The following is a 25,379-nucleotide window of genomic DNA, read 5'->3' on the forward strand; positions in this document are numbered from 1 at the left end:
CCTAATGCCAGAAAAGCAAACTCAGTTGGTGACTTACTTCAAACAGGTGGCCACAAAAACCCTGCTATCTGCAAGACAAATTCTGCAAGCCTTGGGGTTCATGGCCTCCTGCATTCTTCTAATTCCATATGCAAGACTGCATATGAGGAAACGTCAGTGGTACTTAAAAAGTTTATGGAGTCAGCGTTGTCACAGTCTGGAAACAGTGATTCCTATCATACCTTGCCTGAAACTAGAGTTCCTATGGTGGGCAGAGGCCTGCCATCAAAACAAGGGACTGCCATTCAGTCCACCCCTGCTGCCCAAACCCTAACTACAGATGCATCCGACTATGCATGGGGGGCTCATCTGGCAGGGAAGTGCATTCAGGGCAAATGGAGCCCAAATCAAATGCACCTTCATATCAATCAGAAAGAGATGCTAGCTGTACAGAATGCACTGACAGCCTTCAAGGACTACCTTTATCCAAGACAATTAATAATAAAGACATACAACACCACAGTTATGTGGTACATAAACAAGCAGGGGGGTACACATTCTTACCCCCTATGCAGACTAGCCATGGCATTGTGGAACATGGCCTTGACCTACCAAATATAACTACAAGCTCAATACCTGCCAGGAAAGCTGAATACTCTGGCAGACGAACTAAGCAGAAATCTCATGGACCCACACGAATGGAAACTGGAACCACGGATTTTCAGCATGTTGACATGCAAATGGGGGAGTCCAGACATAGATCTTTTTGCCTCACCCCAGAACTGTCAGTTGGACAAATTCTGCACAAGAACTCATCACAAAAAAGCTTGGAAAGTGGATGCTGTATCATTCATCTGGAAAAAACCTATCAGTCTTTGCTTTTCCCCCTCTGCCTCTGCTCTCCAAAGTTCTACTAAAAGTCAAACAGGACAAACCAAAAATGATTCTGATTGCTCCAGACTGGCTTCGCCAACACTGGTACCCACTCCTTCGCAGTGTGTCACACCTTCCACCGTGGCACCTGCCTCAGACCCCTTACATACTGTCTCAGCAGAACAACCAGATTCTGCACACTCAGCTTCAAACTTTGAATCTTGCAGCGTGGCTAATCACCTAAATTCACCTTTAGCATCCCTCAGCAAACCTGTGATGGATGTCATTTTGGAGGTGACTAGTACTAGAAAATCTTATGCTGACAAATGGAAAAGATTCTGTGCCTTTAACCAGTCACAAGGAATAAGCACAGCAGCGCCCAATATTCCTCAGATTTTACAATACTTAACTGAGATGCTTCACAAGGGCCTGTTCTTTTTCTTCCATAAAAATCCATACCTCTGCCATTTCAGCTCATTACAACACTCCCCTCTTCTCTCATCCTCTACTAAAGCAGTATCTCAGGGGTGCCAAAAACTTAAGACCACCCAGGAGAGCTCCAACCCCTGCCTGGGACCTCAGTTTTGTATTGGAAAAACTCACTCTTCCTCCTTTTGAGCCAGCTGCTACTGAAGATTTAAAATGTCTCTGCTGGAAAACAGCTTTCCTTTTAGTAGTCACTTCAGCTAGAAGGATTTCTGAATTACAGGCTCTTATGGCAGTGGAGCCTTTCATTATTTTGCATGCGGACAGGGTGTCTCTCAGGACCAATCCATCCTTCATGCCTAAGGTGGTATCCAGTGTGGCTCTTAATCAGACCATTCATTTGCCAACTTTCTTTCCCAATCCACAGAACAAGGGGGAGCTTATTCTACATTCCTTGGATATACACAGACAACTTAGATTTTACTTAAACAGGACAAAATCTCTAAAAAAAATCTGAACAACTGCTGGTGGCATTTGCTGCAGGGGCAGAGGGGAAAGGCTATTTCAAAGCAGACTGTTTCCAAATGGATAAGCCATTGTATTCGTTTCTGCTGTATGCACCATGGTAAAACTATCCCCCTAGGGGATCAGATCTCATTCCACCAGGGCTGCATCTACTTCTACTGCCTTTCTCAGAGGTGTTCCTACCAGAGACAGTCTAGAAGCTGCTACCTGGAGCTCAGTTCATACATTCACCAAGCATTACCACTTACCTTTCTTCTCTAAATCCAGAGCTGGCTTTGCCACTGCTGTCCTGCAGGGCCATATAGCTGGTCCTAATGCTGTATAAATCCATCCTCCCAACCTTAGCTTTGAGAATTTACCCAAATGTAATGACTGCAACAGTGAAACACGAAGAACATAGTACAGTTGTGTACACTTACCATAAATGTAGATGTTCGAGTGTATTCACTTTTGCAGTCCTGGTTACCCACCCTCCAGCCCTCTGTTTTTCTCTTACTATACCTCTACTTTCTTTTACTATGCTTAAAAGCCTTGCTGGTGTATTTGCTTTTGTTTGGAGGTATATTTTTTTGTGTTTTAAATGATGTGTATATATATATATATATATATATATATATATATATATATATATATATATATTGCTCCCCATTTGGGGGACACCTGACATCTGGGGCAAGAAAAACTGATGTAATTTTGTCGGGTGCATGTTTTATACCCCTGACGACCTGACATCATGGAAGAAGGGACAGCAACCGACGCAGGACCCAAGACTTTGTTAATCAGGCTGACTGAGGGCAACCTGCCAGCAGATTACCCAAATGTAATGACTGCAACAGTGAATACGAACATCTACATTTATGGTAAGTGTACACCGCTGTACTTTCTTTGTGTTTCACTGTTGCAGTCATCACACTTGGGTTATCTGCCTGCAGGTAGCCCTCAGTCGGCCCGAATACCAGAGTCTTGGGATTTCTGCGTCGGATACTGTCACCTCATCCATGATGTCAGGTCGTCAGGGGTATAAAACATGCAGCCGACTCCATTACATCAGCTTTTCTTGCTGCGCAGGAGCCCGAAGCAGAAGCAGTTTGCAAGTGCCAGTCGGCAGCTACCTGAAAGTTTTGTTTTTCGAGTTTCAAACCTGAAGTCTTCTAAAGCTAAGTAGCCTGTTGGGGATCCTTTTTTCTTGCAGTAATCTCCGTGGCATGTCCTATAACAGTATAATCCTGTAGTGTGATATAGAACTCTGGTAGGGGTTCTCTTCCCACACATGGCAGTTGTAGATGTTTTAAAAGAACCCTGAAACTGGCAGCCTGGCTTATTCCCTGAATACATCACCAGCAACCCTCAGCAAACAGGTGCTGGATGTTGTCCTTGAGGCCAGGAGGCCCAGTGCTAGGAAATCCTGTTCAGAAATGTGGAATAGATACTGTTTTTGGAGCCAGTATCAAGGGAAGGACACACAGTGCCCTGCTTGCCTCAAATCGTAGATTACCTAGTAGAGCTGCTCCACAAAGGCCTATCCTTCTCATCAATTAAGATTCATGCCTCTGCCATCTCAGCTCATTACAATACTGAGCCACCCCTCTTTTCTCACCCTCTGATCAAACAGTTCCTGAGAGGAGCTAACAATTTAAACCCCCAAGGAGAGGTCCCACTCCTGCCTGGGACCTTAACTTTGTACTAGAGATGCTCACGCTTCCCCTTTTGAGCCTGCTGCTACAGCAGAGTTAAAATTCCTCTCTTGGAAAACAGCCTTACTGCTAGTCATCACTTCAGCAAGAAGAGTGTCTGAGTTACAGGCCCTTATGCCTGTGGAACCCTTCATTGTCTTCCATGCGGACAGGGTTTCCCTCAGGACTAACCCATCTTTTATGCCCAAGGTGGGATCCAGTGTGGCTTTAAACTAATCCATCCATTTGCCAACCTTTTTTTCTAATCCTCAGAATAAAGGGGAAAGGATCCTGCACTTCTTGGATGTGCACAGACAGCTCAGGTTTTACCTTGACAGGACTAAACCATTTAGAAAATCTGACCAGCTGCTAGTCAGCTTTGCTACAGGGGCAGAGGGCAAGGCCATTTTGAAACAAACCATTTCTAAATGGATAGCACTCTGCATCCATTTCTGCTACAAACACCATGGAAAACCTACCCCACAGGGGATCAGGCCTCATTCCACTAGGGCTACCTCAACCTCTACAGCTTTTCTCAGGGGAGTCCCTACCAGGGACATCCTGGAAGCTGCAACCTGGAGTTCTGTACACACCTTCACCAAGCATTACCACTTACCTATCTTTTCTAAATCCAGAGCTGGATTTGCCACAGCAGTCTTACAAGGCCTGCTAGCCAGCTCTACTACTTCTTGACTGCCTCCACCCTTCCTCAGCTTTGGGAATCAACCCTAGTGTGATGACTGCAACAGTGAAACATGAAGAACGTAGTACAGTTGTGTACACTTACCATAAATGTAGATGTTCATGTATTCACTGTTGCAGTCCTGGTTACCCTGCCTCTAGCCCCCTGTTTTACTATACTTTCTACCTATAATCTTTTGTGGCCATATCTTATGGAAATGGTATTTACGTTTTACTAGAGGTGTTCCACACCATTTGATTGCTTCCTGTTTTGGGGGCTCCTGACATCTGTGGCAAGAAGAACTGATGTAATGGCATTGGCTGCATGTTTTATACCCCTAACAACCTGACGTCATGTTTGAGGCGACAGCATCCGATGCAGAAATCCCAAGACTCTGGTTTTCAGGCTGACTGAGGGCTACCTACAAGCAGATAACCCAAGTGTGATGACTGCAACAGTGAATACACTCGAACATCTACATTTATGGTAAGTGTACACAACTGTACGTTCTTCCTTGAGGTGGGGTAGAGTTTTGTTTCCACCCGTTCCTTTTGTCCAAACCACAGGTGACTTCAATGAGAACAGTCAGCATGTCAGATTCTTGGTAGTAAATTTCCAGGGACTCATGTCTATGTTGCTGCAGGCCAACTGGATGATGACAGTGGATGTAATGGATACCTTTTAGCACAGCATTGTTAGGGGTTTACATAGAAAGTTCACTCAATTTGCTGTTGATGTGTTTGACATTCATTACAGAATGCTGATATTTGTTCTGTGCTCTGCATCCAGAGTATTTACCAGGAGCATGACAAAGTGATAGAGGCACTTCAGGAAAAGGAGCTTTGTTTCCTTGCTTGGGCAGCTGTCCCATATTGACCCCACCAAGGGAATTCCTGATGACAAGTCTCTGTGTGGGTCCTTCCTTGATTGCAGTCCCTGGGATAACTGTAAACTGAGAGAAGTCCTCCCTTGCATAGCACAGGGGATTTATTTTTCTTTCTTTCTTTAAGGTAGAATTGGATACTTATTGTCTGTTACATACGCCTGTAGAGAGGGTACTGGAATTCATACCACTGTCAAACTGTATAAAGTCAGAGAGGTATGTACAAGCATGGCTATGTCTGCACATCTCGGTCTTAATTGTGGCCATTGCCATCAATGACCCATTTGCCCAGCTGCAGATGTGGGTGACTCATATAAGCAGTGACTGGCAGTTGCTGTAGAGTCATCCCTTTTAGAGATTCTGCCAGTGACAGACCTCTGTGATTGGCTTAAGAGTGCTGAACTGTTTTGAGCAGTGTCACTATGGGATACCCTCCTTCAATTAAAGCCAATGTAGTATCTTACAGTGGTTGCTTCACTGTTGGGTTTGGGAGTCCAATAAAGGTCCACCCTAGAGTACAGAAAATGGAAACATCATCATACAAGTATAAGTGTGCTTGAGCAAAGAATACTGTTTTTCTCACTCAAACTTTGGAAGGGGACTTGAGACCAAACCTATTTTGCTTTGCTTAAGACAACCAAGCCATATGTGTTATCTGAACAAACAGGATGGTACTCCTTTATATGTTCTGTACAAGAGGCATTGCATATTTGGCAGTGCTATAGACAAGAACATAGCTCTCAAAATTATTCACATCCTAAAGGAAGTGAGCATCTTAGTACACTCCCTCATTTGGAGGTGTAACCCACACCCCCTCCTTAGAATAATAGTCTTTATGGGCAGTACTGTCCAGGAGTGGTGTACCTAGTAATTGACTTGCTTACTATATGAAGGAATATAATCTTCTCCCACTTTTTATTGGTTTAGCAGAGAAAATGCATATTGATACCTATGTATTCTCTTTTCTGTGGCGGTGAGGAGTCCTGTATGACTTCCCATCTTTTTCTCTGACTCCATGCCTGTTTTCAGAATTCGGAGATGGGCCAAACCCTTTCCTTATCCAGTGCTGACTGAAAAGAGTATTGCTTCAGGCTGTCGGGTTTTTGGTGGTGCAATAACATGTCATGCCAGAAACAAGCAAATTACTTCTGGTTCACAACGTCCTCCTTCCCTTTAGTCATGCATTAGATACATTTTGCTGAACACTTTAGCACAGTCCTCTGTGATGACTGAAGGTGACACCAGTCATATTTACTCCACTAAGTAGTAGATCTTTTTGTCTGAGCCGGCTAAAATTGTTAACATGCAGGTTATCCTGTCCAGTGTCATAATTCTGTGTGATTTTATTCTTTGTTACTACATAGTCAACCTTTTTTTTTTTTTTTTTGCTGTTCTGATGCACAAGATTTTGAAGAGTAGAGCTGTTGCCCAGCACTGGCTTGCCAAACAGTTCTTTGACTGAGCTTTCTCTTTTTGCCCTCCTTTGAAAAGACATTGTCCTAGTTTGGAAATTAAATTCTTGACCAGCAAGCTTGCCCACCCATCATCCGAACTGGCAGGTTCTGTGTCTCTGAAATTCAGCAGTTGGAAGGTACTGTTTTGGTACCCTCATTCCCTTTGCCTTCTGGATTTCAGAACTACACATTGTTATGATGTTATACTTTTTCTTAAAGGTTAGATACCCTTTAAGTCTAACCCAATTTTTCTCACATAAGAGTGTCAGAATTTTCATAACTAGACAGGTCTTATTGTTCTCTTTCTAGTGTAGAAACCACACCTTGGACATCAACCACTTGCTCAGATTCTACTTAAAATGAGTACATGAGCTCTGAAAGAAGGAAGAGCCGGTTTTCTGTTGCTCAAGAACAGGAGGGTGACAGTTGCCATCAAACAGTAAAAAAATGCTACTGCAGAAGGCTATTCCACAAGTGGTGTAATAGCTTTCAGGGCTTTCCTTTAAAGTCTTCATTGTAGAGATTTGTCCTGCAGTCTCTCTGTTGTCACTTTACACCTTTAGCATGTGCTATGATTTGAGCCTTGACTCCATGAGTTGGGCTTACTTTTGCCTTTTTGATATTGTAGGACTCCACCTTCCGTTCATCTTTCAAGTCCTGCCATCTGGAAAGTTTTGTGCTGTTTAAGATTTTTCCCAGTCATATAGTTATAGAATAGGACTCCCAATATCAAATGTATCTGATATGTATTCACTATATCAGTTTGCCTGAAAGAGAATCCTATGTTCTAATGAATTTCCCATACTCCAGCTAGCAGTTGCTGTTGAAGTTTCTTGTGAGATGGATACGCATGTACTTTTTTATATATTTGTGCAGTACTGCTTTCTTCTTTGTCTTCTCAGTTTATGATTGTGCTTTTGCATGGTGCAAACTTGCTGACACAGGTGCTAGACTTGCTTTCAATCTGCCTTCTGACTGTACTGCTGTACCCTTTCATGTTTTTAATCTCACTCACCAACTGGTTGCCGTACCTCAGGGAAAGAGTGATCACTGATACACACTGTAAAACCTGTGTTACTTTTTTCCATGAGACTTTGAAATTGAATCACTCAATAACTACTAACGTATGAACACTAAGGTCTTGCTATTATGTGAGAGTAACAAATGTGACAAAAACACCTGTCAACTTATGAGTAAGCAAGCGTGACCCATCCCTCACCGATCCAAAGAAGCATCCAAAAGCCTGTAAATAAGTATAATTTGTTTATAATGCAGCTGTTGTGGAAAATGTGACTAGATTATTTTTTTCTAAGATATTTCTGCTTCATTAATTATGCTACTTATGTATTTCAAGTGTCAAAATGTCACTTAAGTGGAAGGAGTTATGATTTTGTTTTTGACCTGCTGGATGTATCAACAAAATTCTTTCAAAAGGGGTACATTTTATTTTTTTCAAAATACAGAGGAGGGGCATGAATGCATTGTATCAGATTTTTTGTTAAAATTTCCTACTGCAATGCTAGCATTTTTCTTATTCTTTCTATACCCATTGTATAGTGTAATGAAACATTTATGTAACTGTTGGTGCAATGGGTGGAAGCTTTAAGGTGCGTGAAAAATTGTTACAGATTCTGATTTTCCCATTTTTATGAAGCTACAAACAATACAACTCAATCAGTAGACCACTACTAGCTTATTTTTCACAGAAATATGTGAAATGGTGCTCATACGCATCACATATTGCATGTCCTTGTACACACTATGCCAATAGTCACAGCTAGATTTCCCCCTGTTTAAACTCAGTGTTGTAAGTAGTATATGCTACAGTGAGAGGACTCACTCAGTTTTCTTTCTGGGATTTTCAAGTTTCTCCATCAGCCTGCTGGAAATGTGAATTGCATTTGCATAGTTTACAGCTATAAAAAACTGGCTTTGCCATCTGTTGCATCAAAGTGGTGGGTGTATGTGATCCAAGCTTTTGGATGTTTTATAATGTTTTCATATGGGTATATACTCATTCTGTGTGCATAAGATAGAATTATACTTGGATAGGAAGAATTAGGCATAGTGTGTTTACTTATCCCTTTAATGGAATTTTTTTTCAGAGAAGACATGCCACCATATGTGAAAGTACTGCTGTCATTATTTTTATTAAATAGTTTAATAGGAATAAAATTGAAAGAGTCATATAACTCCACATTGATGCTTATGATCCTAAAAGTTGCTTACATTTATTATTGTTCCATTGTCTAGGAGTTTGCCATGGCTGTGGCTTCACCTCTACAACTCGGGATATTTTGTATAGTCACCTGGTAACAAATCACATGATCTGCCAGCCAGGCTCGAAGACAGAGGTGTATTCCCCTGGGTCTGGACTTCCTACTAAGCCAGTAACACCAGGTAAATGAATGGCATGAAAATAGAAGGGAAGCAAAATCAAACTCAAACTCAAGGGATTAAAGTCGGTAGAGTGAACAACACATTCCAAAACAGAAGGTTCTTAAAACATACATTTATAAATTCACATTACTTGTGCTTTTGTCATTCTTATTAGATATTTATAAGACTACACAGAAATCATAGTTTAGTGTTCAAGCATATTTTGACCATTTTTGAAACCTTTAAACACAAGCACCTCCTTTCAGGGTCAGTTCTTTAGGACTAGTTTAGTACAAGGAAAAGTCCACTCCATCCTATAGTTTAACATAGCTTTTGAGGGGTATTTTCTCCCTACATGGTGCTTACAGTTTTGTCTAGGTACCAGAAACCTATTTATACTTTATAAAACTTTAAGTTCCTTGCCTGGAGTCAAAGAGAAAGCCAACCCACTTTTTTTAGCTTAAAGTCTCAGGCACTTTGCAGAGGAATTTGCCTGCATGCAAATGACATACCATAAATGCAGGGAAATCTGTGGTTTTACCTGTCAGTCTTACTGATGTCAGCAAGTCAACAGCTTCTGTAAAACAAATAAAACAATGGCGGGGGGGCAGAGTGTTGTGAAACCATTTCCCACTGCCTTTATCGCAGACAGGAAGAGAAACATTTTCAGTGCAGCTAATTAATAGTGTTACTACCTGTCTCTCTTATTGTAGAGCTGTCCTGATTTGAGCAGTTCTATCTGTGGGAGAGGAGGACATGAAAATAACTTAATATTTCACAAGAAAACATGGTTTTGTTTCTCTAAATGTCACAGAACGTGATGGTACTCTATTTAAGCCATCTTAGTATAATTTAAAAGTAGTATAAACAATCAACATTACACATCACAGTCTAATTTGGTAATAAGATGAAAGCATTTTTTTTTTCATTTGATGATAACATAGTTTGTCTTTCACATTCTCAAAGATTTAGTAAGAATGTTTAATTTTGGGTATCTAAAGAGATAACCCTAATAGTTGATCATATTTTATATACTGATCCACTTGCAAGCTGTATTTTCTGCAACTGCAAATTTTATAGAAATTATAATCTTACATACACAACTGCTGATTGTCATGCTCCAGGATTATGGTTTTGATTAAGCATTAGTATGTGGAACTAAATCAATGGGTAGCATTACAAAATAGTTTAGGAAATGTAATGTATGAAGGCATTTTATGCCTCAGTTTAAAAAAAATCAAATAACATAAATTCAGGAAATAGTTTTACTTTTTTGTGTTTTGCTTGTAAAATACTGTTTTTTTAAATACCTTTATTGAGTTATCACTTGTGACACAGGCAAACTTACATTTATATAAAAGTAATCCAAACATAATAATAAGTTCACATTTACGAACATTGTACATCACATGTATTTGTATATACTCTATTATCATTACATTACATAAATTATTCACTTCCTACCTTCTCTTGAACCTCATTCCATCTCCAAAACATTTTCTGGATGCTTTGTTCCTGTAGTTTCCATTTTTATGTACTTTACTTCTACCCCTTTCCAAAGATCCCACTTCCTGTTCTCTTATCTCTGTTCCAATATTCACTGCTTCTAGTGTATCTGGTTTAGATTTTGATTTCCATTTTCTAACAAATGCCTTTTGGTCAGCCACCAGAATTAAACTTAACAAGGTCTTACTATGTCTAGGCAATTCAGATCATGTACCCAACTCAAAAAATTAATTTCCTTAGTTACACTAATTTGCTTGCCCAGCATTCCTGACAGAGTCCTCTGTAGGAAAAAATGAAAGTCTGCCAATTCATTACACTCCCAAAACATATGTTCCCAGTTACCTCTTTTCTTACCCATCACACCTCCAACATTTGCCATGTACCTGAGGAAAATTCTTTAGCATCTGCTTGGGGTTTAAAAGTATCTACACAAACACTTCCAAGCAAAAATCGTAAATATTTTTTGATGTTACTGCATATTTGGAAGCCATGCATATGTCCTTCTATTGTTTCTTTGTGACTTGCTTATTGAATCTCTCTTCCCAATCTTTTTTTGATCTCTTCTGATTGATTCATATAGTTATTATAGCAATAACTGATGACATGGGTGTGGTATATTGAAGATTTACCCACAGTTGGTGTGGTTTAATCATGAGAACAAAGCCCGAGTGATTAAACAAAGCCAACCACGGGTAAGTCTTCAGTATACCACACCACTGAGTTGGTTATTGCTGTTATACAATGAAATTATTTAAGAAAAACTTGGATTCCCAGGCTTACACAGTAACATCACTGCTTTAGCAAGCAACTAACCACCCGATAGTTTGGTGATTCCTTTGTTGTAAGAAGGGACTTAGAATTTGAAGGGGATGAGATGTCTTTCACTTTTATTATCCATAAAATTGTTTCTCCAGTATTTTAAACTAACTGCAGTTGGGTCTTTAAAAAAAAAAAAAAGAATGGGGCACTTCTGTCACACACTAATAGGAAAACACAGTAACACTACTGAGTCAGCATTAAATAAGCATGGGTATTGGTTGAAGTTGCGGTAAACCCATACCGACAAAATCTTGTATGTCATAAAAAACTTAAATGTTTGTCCACTCCTCAAGCCACACATTCCTGAATTTTCAAAAAGTAATACTTATGTAAGAGATAGCAATTAAAAAAAAAGTCCGGCCGCTCAGTGATACTTTAGCAGCCGGACTTTTTCCATTGGTATATTTTCGATTTACAGCGGGCATGCTTGTTGGACTGACCAATGAGCGTGCTACTTTCTGAATGTTAATGGCCATTCACTGTATAATGTGCAGTATTTTGAATGTCCGACTAATTATTCTTTTTTTAAACAGCAGCTTCTGTTCTAGATTCAGTTAAAAAATTCTACCAGTGCAAGTCTTTTATTTAGGTTTCCCCTGTCCCTTTCACTTTGTCTACGTTCTTATCAGTCCCTGATAGGGAAGGAAATCTCTAGCCTCCAGTCCAAATGTCTTCTTGGCCTCTTCCCATTCTCTTACCTTTTCTTCTCTAATTATTTGTTCCCAATACCTTGGTTCCTTTGCCAGCTTCCTCCAATAAATTCCAGCTCTCTTTTGTCTATTTTATGTACTCTTAATTGCAGTCATCCCTGTCAGCAGAATCTCCTTTCTTCATTCCCACATTGGCTTAGTTCTTAGTATCCTTTCTGCTATTTTATGAATATAATCTTTTTTAATTTTTTCCAAATCTTTTGGGTTTCTAATACCATGATGGGAATGGATCTCATTCTTAAGTCGAAGTACGATTAAAGTTCATGAAATTAGTATTGTTTCAGTTTTTGATGCCAGCCAAAAGTGTTCTTCGCAGCACCAGCAGTGTGCCTAGTAATGACTCCTTCTGCAGTTCATATGGGGTTACATGAATTGGTAGCACATCTAAATACGATTTAAGATTCTTTTTTGCAAGACCTGTTGCTCTTACTACTATTGGAACTGTCTGGGTGTCTTTCTTCCACATCACTCTCGTTTTTGCCTGCAGATCCTGATATTTTATGACTTTGTGTCTCTCTGTATGCAAGACACTGTAGTCACTGGGTGTGGTGATTTCAGTGAGCAATGCTACTTTTGTCTTCTTTTCATGGACCACTATATCTGGTTTTCTATCTTTTGAACTGTTAGTAATGGGTGATCCCATGTGATGTAAACTTCATCATTTTCTATGGTGCTTTGTGGCTTATGTTTCCAGTGTTTTTCAGCCACTTCAGTACCATAATGTCTGCACAATCCCCAATGCAACAGTCTTGCCACATTATTATGCCTTTCAATATACAGTCCTTTTGCCATTAGTATGTCACAACCAGCAACAAGGTATGCAACTGTTTCTAATTCGGCTCAGTGGACTTTGTAAACCAGTTTGTACGTAGCCCACTATCTTGGGGAGCCAATATTAACCTTTCATCTCTTGATTTGAATTTGCCTCTCCTTAACCATTCCTGCATTCATTCCTGTTCCACATGAGGTTCTTCCAGAAGTTTTCTATACTTGCAAGTATATTTATGCATTTTTCACCTTTCTTGCCTTCTCATCGGCCCTTCACCTTATATTCTTTCTTTTGTTTTTTTGGCACATTCAGCTGCTGCCTGATTTTTATCTTCTTCTAGTTTGATATCCATTCCTGCTTGATGCTGATATGCTTCTGCTAGATTAAGCAGAGAAGTCATCTTAGATTTATTCTCCCCATGTTTCAAAACTTTCACTGCATTTGGGTCTTGTGAGGTCACCAGATATGTATGGAGTCCCACAATTGTATATCTATACTTGTAATCAGTTTCAAGGAGGCTCATCCCTCCTTCAGAATGGGGAATATATAATCTTGATATGCACTATTTTTTTTTATAAATCATTTGGTGAGAATGAAGCATCCTTTTTGTTTTCCTATCTAATCTATCCAACACTTTTTGGGGTCAGTCAATCACTTCAAAACTCTTAAGTTAGGACAGGAAGAGCAAATTGTTCCTAGATGTCAGTGCTGTTTTCAGGATTAATTTAAGTCTTCTAAAGTATTCCTTACTAGGTTTTATTCACATTTGTTCATGTTTTATTGTTGATCCTTCATCAATTCCCAAATATTTATATACTCCCTCTTGCTCAAGTTCTTTTATATCACATTCTTGTCCCAAACTGATGTTTTCCTGGTGCTGCAGTTTTCCTGTTTTAAAGGTTGCTTTTGTATATTTGTCAAGACCAAATGACAATTTTATATCATCTGAAAAAGTTTTGACAGCTTGTAGTTGTACTTTCAGTTCCTCATCTGATGAGCTATACAGTTTTAATTCATCGACAAAGAAAAGATGAGAAGTCTTTATACTTTGTTGTTTTCTAGGAGCCAAATTATACTCATGACCTAAGCTGTTAAGTAGATAGCTTAATGGGTTAAGGGCAAGGCAGAATAGCAGTGGTGACAGAGTCACCCTAGAATATCCCCCTTTAAATTTTTATCCCTGGGATAATAATTTGTTCTTGATTGCTGTTATTCTCCTTAAGGATCTGCGTCCAAACTCCAATACTTTCCTTATTTCTTGAATTACCTCCCTGCTTTATTTTCATCCAGCTTTCTGCTTGTGATATGTATAAGAGTCTTAACTATGTAGCTCTAAAATATCCTTTCAAATCAGGTAATCCTAAACCTTCCTCTCCTGTTGGGAGGATCAAATTATCCCACTTCACTCTTGCCCTTTTCCCCTCCCAAATGAAACCCTTACTGTCCACATTTATAACTCTGGTTGATAAAAATATACTTGACCTGTGTATAAAACTAAAGGGACTAAAAACATTTTTACTGCTTGTATCTTGCTTTCCACATCCATAGGCAAGGACTTCCAGTTTCTCAGTTTTTGTATTATCTTTTGTTTAGTCTCTTTCTACATATCCGTACCTGCCATAACCAAATCCTTTTCAATCTATATTCTTAAATACTTCTGTGATGATGTGTGGTAGTACCAGCTATGCCAGAAAAAATAGAACAGGGGATGTGTAACATATGCCAGCATATCTAGCTGGTGTTTTGTAAAGAATTGCATGTCATTTGTATATCAAACTGATTTGTACAGGTGCTTGTATGGAAAATGTATATGTAAAGCTGCTTGTGCTAAAAGTATACCAGCAGTGGGTCCTGCTGGACAGAAAAGACATACACCTGTATGTCAGACTGTATTGTAACTGTAAAAATTAATATATTGTAACAGTGGATACTGGAAAGGAAAAGGTTAATCTCAGTCCAGCTAACTTACCTAGTTTAGGCCGTAAAGATTTTATCTTACTGTTCTGATTGCAGCCAGAGGTGAAATGTCTGTGAAAACCAGGACTAAGAATCCTACTGTATTGTCCTTAGGGGTGAACAAATTGCTAGTGTAGAAGGGTGGACATTTTGAAATGGTTTTATAGCTTCCAGATGCTGTAACACATCTCAGCAAAACTCTGTACAGATATATGGTAATAAATATGTGCTAAATTCTGGTTCAGTTTCTAGTAAAGGAGTTAGAGTGGGAATGAGAGTCAGATGACCAGATGTATGTGATGCCATTTTGTAATCCGGCACTAAAATGATTGTTTAATACTAGATGAGACAGAAGTCTCAAGGCAGTCTGTTTTTGGAACTGACAAGGTCACTCACCCACTTCATATTGCCTTGCTTTAGTAAGTAACCAGGGAATAGTACTTTTTTAGATCAGATCAGTCAGGAAAATATAGTGAGATTAGTCAAGTACTATTTTTCTGTGTCTGTTTAAATCTTTCTATCATTGTTATTTTTAATATTTCCTGTGATTGAAACTCTTGGGTTTATTGTAAATAGATATTTAGTGTTTTCATGTTGTTTTATTAGTTATTATTATTATTAAATATAGTTAAACTTTTTATTGTGGCTGGTCTTTTAGAGAATATTTTAACCTTTGAAAGTACTTGTATTTATTTGGTGACACTGTGGCCTCTCCTGAATGTCTTGCTGCACTGGTCAAACACTGCCATTTGTATTAGTATTAATTTTATTCAGTAAAATTGGGTACCCTTTTATGAGCCTTAGAGTAGTTGGCTGGTGGCAGGGTGGCAGTATTCCTACCTTATACTCTGGGCAAAGGTATCAGAGCTAGTAAATCTGTGAAATCCTTTCCCAGGTGTGTGTGTGTGTGTGTGTGTGTGTGTGTGTGTGTGTGTGTGTGTGTGTGTGTGTGTGTGTGTGTGTGTGTGAAAATCAAATCTCAAAAAGTGTATGTGTCAGGTACTTGGAGGATGGACACAGCGCACTGGTTTCACAGAGAGGATGTGGAGGACTTGGCTTGGAACACTCTGCTGAGGACTCAGTACTACAGCTGTGCCAGTGGGGAATCTTATTGGGGGCCTGAAGAGAGAGAGAGAGAGGGAAATGAGAGGTGTGATAAGAGACCTTGGGACACAGGTGGACAGTAGTCTCTCCTTTGATAATCACATCGCCACAGTAGTCAAGAAATCCTTCTACGTGGCACACCTCATCACAAAAGGTTTCTCATCCAGGAAAAAAGAAGTCATTTTTTTCCCTCTACTCATCACTCATTATACCCATTATAGAATACAGCGCCCCTTTTGGTATGTACCTCACAAGACATCTACAACAACTGGAAAGGCTGCAGAAATACCTCACAAAGAGGATTACTGGCCTCAAACAGATGCCCTACGCAGACCGTCTCAAAAAACTCAAGCTTTACTACGTTGCATATTGCCTACTCAGAGGCGATCTCTGCCTAACATACAAAGCTATGTCAAACCCAGAGCTGTTGGACATGCTCCACTTAAAGAAATCCCAATCCCTCCAAGCTACACGCTGTACGGACCTAAACCTTGTCACCACAATAAACAGAACATGCTGGAGGGATAGATTCCTGTCCCAGAGACTTTCCATACTCTGAAACAAACTACCTATCTATATCAAACAAAGCTCCTCATTAGCACTCTTCAAGAAAAATCTTGATGATTGGACGGGAGATAGGAAATTCACCCTGGGGATCATGTCTATGGCTCTGCTCGACAGGGGCACAGAAAAATAATTTTCTTGGGTGGCGAAAGCCAGGGTACCTTTTTGGCTGGGCTTATGTAGGCCCTAGGGCCAATAGCCTAGTACCTACCTATGAACCTATGAAACCCAGCCCCCGGAATGAGTGTGATGTTCTTCGTGTTTCACTGTTGCAGTCAACACACATGGGTTATCCTGCCAGGGGTAGCCCTCAGTCGGCCCGAATACCAGAAGCTTAGTATTTCTGTGTCAGTTGCTGTCGCTCCAGGACTGACGTCAGGTCATCAGAGGTATAAAATCAGGCAGCCGACGCCATTACATCAGTCTTTCTTGTCGAGGAGCCTGAAGCAGAAGCAGTTCACATGAGTGCCGGTCAGCCACTACCTGAGTTTCATTTCCGAACTGAAGTTGAAGTCTTCTACTGCTAAGTATCCCATTGAGGATCCTTTTTTCTTGCTCAAACCGATGTCAGAAAAAGTTAACAATTGTCTCGCCTGTGGAAAGCAAATACCACAACGAGATTTCCATTGTTACTGCATCACCTGTTTAGGCCCAGACCACGACGTACCTCGCTATCGCTTTTGTGCTTTGTTCATTGCCAGAACTATACATCGTTGGGCACTTATTGTAGCTAAATATTTTCGCTCTTGATCTCCGTATTCCGAAATGGGATCGGTAAGCCATCAGACTACTGATCTTTAGAAAAAACATAAGGATCAAGACAGAGACAGCCCGCACAGGTCCAAAACTGTCGATGAAGCTTCCATTAATCTAGTCGCCAGTTCACCAGTACTCAGTGAGGTGCTTTTGCAGCCCCTGATGCCCGCTTCTTTGGATTCGCAGGCCACTACCGAGACCCGTTCAGAGTCTGGTATGCCGCAGGACTCTTCTTTGACTAAGGATCCTGCAGATGTCTCTACATTGGATAGGTCCGGAGCCGCTGAGCAGGCACTGGCTTCCGAGGAAGTTCTTCGCACTACCGATACTCAACACAAACCGATGACTTCTTTCGCATCCTCAGTTTTTTCTAAAAGTACCAAATTTCTAAGGCCCAGGGTACGAACTACACCTAAAAGCAATGACCCAAGCTCAGGCACCTGCTTCCATGCCTCAATCTCAAATGCTTAAAATGGTGGAAGGCCTTATCATGCTTATTAGGGGAAACCAGCCTACCCCTTCCAAAAGTAAAAGAGACTTGTCCCCAGCAGTTTTATCTGACCAGGAGTCGGATGACTCTGAGGTTTATGAATATGAAGACATGCAACACTTATCTGCTTATGATGATTCAGATGCAGAGGAATCCATTCCTTCTGCCTCTCCTCCAGAGGATTTTTCATTTGGTGAAACCCTACATACTTTAAAGGAGCATTTACAATGGGAATGTCAGGACTGTCCTCAGTCCAAAAAGAGACTCAGGGAATTCTTAGATTTGCCACATTGCAGACCCTTAGCCATTCCTCCTGTCTTGGATGTTGTGGATGATGTCTTTATGGAATCCGGTTCACAGGAACCTGACAGGTATTACAGAGTCCCTGACTCACACAAATTTGCTGACCCAGAGGTCATCTCCCAAGGACCTAAAGGAATAAAAGCAACCACAGCTAAGAATCCCACCCCTTTGTACAGGGATTCCCAAGCTATAGACAGATGGGGTAAAAAAGTATACACTTCTGCAACTCTTGCCATTACAGCACTAAATTGTCAGTTCCACATGCTGAAATACCAGCAACATACCATGGAATTCCTCAAACAAAAAATACCTACCTTTTCTACTTGTGCAGAAAATGAAGAATTACAGGTGCTTATGTATTCTGCAAGCCAAGTTACTAAACATGTCTTGCAATGTGGCTTTGACGCCTTAGAAGCATCTTGCAGGGCAGCAGTTACAGGTTCTGTACTTAGAAGGCATGCTTGGCTTAAGGAACAGACCTTGCCAGACCATGTCAAATCAAAACTATTGGGCGCACCATTGAACTAAGAAAATTTGTTTGGCACCAACGCAGAAGAGGTCTTAAAAAAGATGGAAGAAAAAGCAAAATCTATGCAGACAGTTAAAGACTTCTTGCAGGTCCAGCCTCTGAGGTTCAGTAGGCATTGCCCCTCCAAACACTGGTCCATTCTGGCCCCTCCAGGCCAGCTCAGACAAGACCTAGGGGAAGCAGACCCCCCCCCCCCAGACAGCAGTCCCAGGGAATGCAGAGATATAAGCAATGGAGTTCCTCAACTTCAAAAACAGGAAGTGCTAAGCCATATACACCTCCACCCCTTTCCTCTGCCCACCTGCTTGTGCCCCTAGGAGGAAAACTCTCCTCCCATGTAAAAAAACTGGGCCTCTATTACCAAAGACCGATGGGTCATCAACATAGTGTCCCAGGGATACAGATTTTATTTCCACACTCTGCCAACCCCAAAAGGGTTCCCAGATCTTCCTCCAAACCAGTGGGCACTGGCCAAAAAACAAGTACATTCACTGCTCTCCATAAGAGCAGTACAGCCTGTTCCTGCAGACTAGATAGGCCAAGGTTTTTATTCCAGGCTTTTCCTGGTACCCAGAAAAGAGGGCACCTGGCACCCTATCCTTGATCTATCAATTCTAAACACCTTCCTGGTGATACCAAAGTTCAAAATGCTCACCCTCCAGCAGCTTCTCCCTATGCTTTCCAAGGATGCTTAATTAGCAACCCTAGACCTAAAAGAGGCCTATCTACACATCCCAATCGGGGATTCTTGCAGGGAATATCTACGTTTCAGGGCAGGATATATGCACTTTCAGTTCTCTGTGCTTCTCTTTGGCTTATCCACTGCTCCCAGAGTTTTCACAAAATGCCTGGCTCCAGCCATTGCTTTTTGCAGACAGAGGAATATCCATATTTACCCCTACTTGGACTGCCTGATTCAGGCAGACAGTCAGGAAAAGCTGTTACAGCACCTGACCTTTGTAAAGGATCTACTGACCTCTCTGGGGTATACTATAAACGAAAATAAATCCAAACTAGTCCCCACTCAAAAAATTGTATTCCTGGGAGCAAGCCTGGACACAGGATCCCAGATGGCATTCCTTACTCCAGAAAAACAAGCTTACCTGGCAGGCTACTTCTCTCAACTAGCCACCAGAACCCAGTTATCTGCAAGGAAAATCCTGCAAGCTCTAGGGTTCATGGCATCCTGCATTCTACTCATTCCATATGCCAGACTGCATATGATGAAAGTACAATAGTACCTAAAAAGCCTTTGGTGTCAACACTCTCAGGACCTGGAAGCTATCATACCTTTGATACCCTGTCTAAGGAAAGATTTTCTTTGGTGGGCAGCAGCATGTAACCACAACAATGGTCTTCCCATCTCACAACCCCATGCCACCCAGACCCTAACCACAGATGCATCAGATTATGCCTGGGATGCACACCTGGACGGCAGGTGCATTCAGGGCCATTGGAGCCCAAATCAAGTACATCTGCACATCAACCAAAAAGAGATGCTAGCTGTTCTGCATGCTCTGATAGTTTTCAGACCCCTACTCTCCCAGGGGCCTCTAGTGATCAAAATAGACAACACCACAGTGATGTGGTATATCAACAAGCAGGGAGGAACTCACTCTTATCCTCTCTGCAGGCTCGCCATGACCCTTTGGCACACGGCTTCAGCCATGCAAATTCACCTGCTAGCACAATTCCTGCCAGGCTCCCAAAACTCTCTGGCAGACAACTTAAGCAGAAATCTCCTAGACCTACATGAGTGGCAGCTAGACCACAGCACCTTCAGCATTGTAACCCAGAAATGGGGCACCTCAAAGGTGGACCTCTTTGCCTCCCACAACAATCACCAGCTCAGCAAATTCTGCACCAGGGAACCTCACAGCAAGGCCTGGAAAGTGGATGCCCTATCCTTCCAATGAGTCAATCTCTCGATATATGCATTTCTCCCTCTACCACCAATTTCAAGGGTATTGCTCAAAATAAGGGAGGACAAACCAAGGGCAGTCCTGATTGCCCCAGACTGGCCACACCAGCAATGGTACCCACTGCTGCGCAGCCTGTCACCCATGCCACCATGGCACCTACACCATATCCCAACTCTCCTGACTCAGAAGAATGGAGCATTCATGCATCCACAATTACAGACCCTGAACCTGGCAGCCTGGCTTATTTTCTGACCTCTCCCCCCAGTTGCCAGCCTAAACAAACAAGTCCTGGATGTTATACATGAGGCCAGATACCCCAGCACTAGAAAATCCTATGATGACAAATGGAAAAGGTATTGCACCTGGATCCAGGCTAAAGGAGCTGAAACAGCACAGCCCTCCCTACCTCTCATCCTGGCTTACCTAGCAGACCTGCTACAAAGGAGCCTACCCTTCTCTTCCATTAAAATTCATGCCTCTGCCATCTCTGCTCATTACAGCACAGAACCACCTCTCTTTTCTCACCCTCTCAATAAAACAGTTCCTAAGAGGAGCTAACAATTTAAGGTCACCAGAAGAGCTCCTACCCCCAGCTTGGGACCTTAACTTTGTGTTGGGAAAGCTCACATTGCCCCCCTTTGAGCCTGCAGCTTCAGCAGAGTTAAAATTCCTCTCTTGGAAAACAGCCTTGCTTCTGGTCATCACTTTGGCTAGAAGAGTTTCAGAGCTACAAGCACTAATGGCTGTAGACCCCTTCATCATTTTCCAGGCTGACAGGGTCTTCCTCAGGACTAACCCAACTTTCATGCCTAAAGTGGTGTCCAGTGTGTCTCTCAACCAGTCCATTCATTTGCCCACCTTTTTCCCTAACCCACAAAACCAGGGGGAAAGGATTCTGCATTCTCTAGATGTGCACAGACAGGTCAGATTCTACCTGGATAGGACTAAATCTTTTAGGAAAACTAACCAATTGCTAGTCAGCTTTGCAGCAGGGACAGAGGGTAAGGCCATGTCCAAACAAACAATCTCCAAATGGATAGCACACTGCATCCATGTCTGCTACAAGTAACATGGGAAACCGCCCCCTAAGGGGGTGAGGACACATTCCACTAGGGCAACCTCCACCTCTGCAGCTTTTTACAGAGGGGTCCCTACCAGGGACATCCTGGAGACTGCAACATGAACTTCTGTTCATTCCTTCACCAAGCATTACCACCTGCCTGTCTTCTCCAAATCCAGGGCAGGCTTTGCAACCGCAGTCTTGCAGGGCATCCTAGCCAGCCCCTAGTCTTCTTGACTGCCTCCACCCTTTTCTTCAGCTTTGGAAATCAACCCAAGTATGATGACTGCAACAGTGAAACACAAAGAACATAGTACAGTTGTGTACACTTACCATAAATGTAGATGTTCATGTCTGTTCACTGTTGCAGTCCTGGTTTCCCACCCTCCATTCCCCCTTGTCTTTCTCTCTCTCTCTTCCTCACTCCTTACAGGAAATTTTTGGTATTTACTTTCTACTGGTGGTGTTCTTCCACCATAACCTAGCTCCCTTATTAGGGGCTCCTGACATTTGGGGCAAGAAAAACTGATGTAATGGCGTTGGCTGCCTGATTTTATACCACTGATGACCTGACGTCAGTCCTGGAGCGAAAGCAACTGACGCAGAAATTTAAGCCTCTGGTATTCTGGCCGACTGATGGCTATCCCTGGCAGGATAGCCCAAGTGTGATGACTGCAACAGTGAATACACTCGGAACATCTACATTAATAGTAAGTGTACACAACTGTACTTTCCCTATATGCTCTTAAGGGAAATTGTGCTTGGTACAGAGAGCTGCATTTGGAAATACTGTGTGTATCTATTTTTGTTCCAAGTGAACATCCCTCACCGGTGTCAGTGGTGAGGATTAAGGCGCCTTGATTACTGGCCCAGAGTAGCGACTTCACAACTTCATTTTATCATGTCCCCATAAGTATGGGTGTTGCTGGACAAATTTGTGTATTGGTACACAGTTTATAGCTATAGTCTTCATTTTATCTTCATTAATTTTATACCCTGGAAAAACCCGGAACTGAGTCAGAATATTCCATGACACTGAGATGTCCTTTTCTGGTTCCATGTGGTACAAAGTAATATCATCTGCAAATAAAGCCAACTTTTCCTGAAAACTATGCCAACAATATCCTTTAATTTCTGAGTCCCTTATCTTCTTTGCCAATGGTTCTAAATATAACGCAAATGACAAAGGGAAAAGAGAACACCACTGCCTAATTCCTCTGTTCAGACACAACTTTATCAGAGAGGAGCTTTTACACTCTGAATTTTTGCATCCAATCCATCGTATATCCTTCTAATTAACCTTTTTATTGTATCAGGAAATGCAAATGCTTCCATTGCCGTACTCCTAAAATCCCAGCTTACTCTGTCAAATGCTTTCTGTGTATCAAGACCCACCAATAACAGCAGTATTCTCATACATTCTGCTTCCCTCTGGATTATATTTTTCTATTAATATTGTCAAATGTTTGCCTCCCCTCCACGAAACCTCACTGGTCCAGATCTGTCAATGTTAACATCACATTTTTCATTGTTTTAGGCATTATAGAAAAAGACTTCATATGGGCCTGTGTGAAGCAGGATCAGATGGGTCTTTACAGTCTTTAGGTATTACAGCCACCACAGATTTTTTCCCAGGATGTTGGTGCATCCCCTCCTTTTAAAATACTGTTAAACAAAACTTTTCAGATATTTATGACTTTCTTCCATCCTAACTTCCAAACTTCCACCAGAATACCATCTAATCCTGGAGACTTTCCTGTAGGTTTGTTGTACATCAACATTCTATCTCATCTCCTCCTATCTTAACTGTTAATTGCTGAGCCTCATTGACCTCTAACATTGGCATATTTAAATCTTCCATAAATATTTCCATTTGCGCTTTTTCTTGATTTCCCCACTTCTCAGCATTGTACAATTTTTCATAACCTTTCCAAAATACCCGTAATACCTGTACAGGATCTCTGGTTATCTTTCTTGTTATAGGCTCTGTAAGGGTCTACATTAAATCAGCGAACACTAAAAAAAGCGAATGCTGATTTATTGGCCCCATGTAAGCGAAAGCTTACAATCCCGAACACTCAGAACAGTGATTTTTTTTTTCCCAGGGAAAAAAATCGCTGTTCCAAAAAAGAAAAAGAAAAAAACAAACTTTAAAACATTACATAAAGTGGGGGCCTTCACCCCCCACATTCCCCCTACTTAAATATACCAACTCCAAGATCGCACTGCAGTGACAAAAATGGCAAAATAATGAAGGCGGCCAAGCGATTTCTTTCCCAGGGAAAGAATTTGGTTATATGCCGTTTCGGTATTTTGCCGTTGAGTGCTTTCAAGTTCAATCAAGACACATTCGAAAGAATGCGTCTTCGATCATATAATAGGGAACCCTCTGTAAGTTTAGTAACAATCCTTTCTACTTTCTGTTGTCTGAGTTATTCTGCCAAAAGTTTTTGTGCTCTGACATTATTATCAAAAACAGTTGGTTAAAAGAAATCTTTGTAAACTCAAGCATATTATCCAGGTACTCCCTTATTTTTTCTGTAATACTCTGCAGTTGCTTCTCCTCTTGTTCTGTGAGATTTATCTTATTTTCTAATACTTTACCTTTGTCAGCTCCACTAAATAATTTTCATTCCTTCTTAACCAGATTTCTTTTTTTTTCTTTCTACCCTATTTTTAAACTCCACTTTCATTTTGTCCCAGTCACTAGCTGTAACTTCTGGAGTGCTTTTTATCTTCCCTAATAACTCCCAAATAATCTCCACTGCACTTTCAGGTAGGTGGGGAAGCACCAGTGTCTCATCTTTACTTCATTACCCTACCTTTCATCTTAGTAATTATTAGTGCATGATCTGAAATAGTTATTGGATATGTATCAAAGTTCTCAATTAAATGGACATGTTCCTGTGAAGTATAATTGTTGTTAAGTGTAGCTCAGTCATTATATCTTGGGGAATAATATGTGAATTCTGTCAAAGTTCCTCCTACTGAATTCATATCTTTCATACCAAATATTTTCATAAATTTCTTCAGAAGTCCACCATTTTTTGTTATATTTTCCCTTCTAGACCCTCCAGATATAGCCTCATTGCTGCAAATCAAATTCCAGTCCCCACTTCTAAGTAATGTTCCCTACTGAAAGCTAATTATTAGTTTATCTCAATTTTTAATCTCCAAAATAACAGTTTTTTAGTAGAATATAAGTACATGCCAGCATAATCCTCATCCCTTGCCAGTAGCCCCATGTTTCTACAAATTTGTCATTATCATCTTTTTTCCTCTTCATTCACTACTGGAGCTCCTCTAGCATTTAAAATCAGTACTCTTTTCTTTTGTCTCTGATATTCTGCAGAATATGCATCCTGATATCCTTTCTTTATCAGATTCACATGCTCAGTTATTTCCAAATATGTCTTCTGTAGCATTGCTTTTTGCATTCTGCATTTCTTATTACAGTTAAGTATTCTTTCCTTTTTGTTTATACCTGTGAAACCAGTGAAATTCTAAGGTACTATACAAAGTGCTGCAGTCATGGTAAAAAGTCAGTATTCCCACCTGTTGTACATGCCAACTTTTTAAAATGTGTATGTCTAGCTTTTATGATACATGTACCCATAAAATTTGACAGGTTAATCCTTTATACAGTTTATTCTTGTTATCGACATTGGAACCTATGTCACATTTACAAGACTTTTTGTTTTAATAAAACCCATAAAAAATACACCCCCATAGCACCTCCATAACATATTAAGTTATTACAAACACACATAACTATGCACATCTTTAAATAATGAATTTTAACCCTCCTAATGGGAACACTTGTATCAGATATACAGCTGATAACACAGGCCCTAATTAACCTGAAATTGGGAGTTATCCATGCCACAAAGCATGTTGTTGCATTTGATTCTACTTAAACTGACTGGTGTCTGTTCTTTTTTCTGTCTTTATTTCCCTTCCCCAGATGTGAAAACTACTTGCATATTTTCTGAAATCATTAACTTATAGGCCTGATAA

The 25,379-nt window shown here is 40.9% G+C and overlaps 1 protein-coding gene across 1 annotated transcript in view; it reads left to right on the forward strand.

Annotated features, from left to right (window-relative positions):
* ZFPM1 (zinc finger protein, FOG family member 1) overlaps nucleotides 1–25,379 on the forward strand; it is a 1,358,773-nt gene that overhangs the window by 1,326,922 nt on the left and 6,472 nt on the right. Inside the window, exon 9 of the mRNA XM_044081656.1 lies at nucleotides 8,749–8,895. Coding sequence (XP_043937591.1) covers nucleotides 8,749–8,895 — 147 coding nt within the window. The remainder of the gene's footprint in view (nucleotides 1–8,748; nucleotides 8,896–25,379) is intronic.

The sequence above is a fragment of the Protopterus annectens genome, chromosome 8.part1 (genome assembly GCF_019279795.1).
Source record: "Protopterus annectens isolate FY-2018-M chromosome 8.part1, PAN1.0, whole genome shotgun sequence".
Lineage (NCBI taxonomy): Eukaryota > Metazoa > Chordata > Ceratodontiformes > Protopteridae > Protopterus > Protopterus annectens.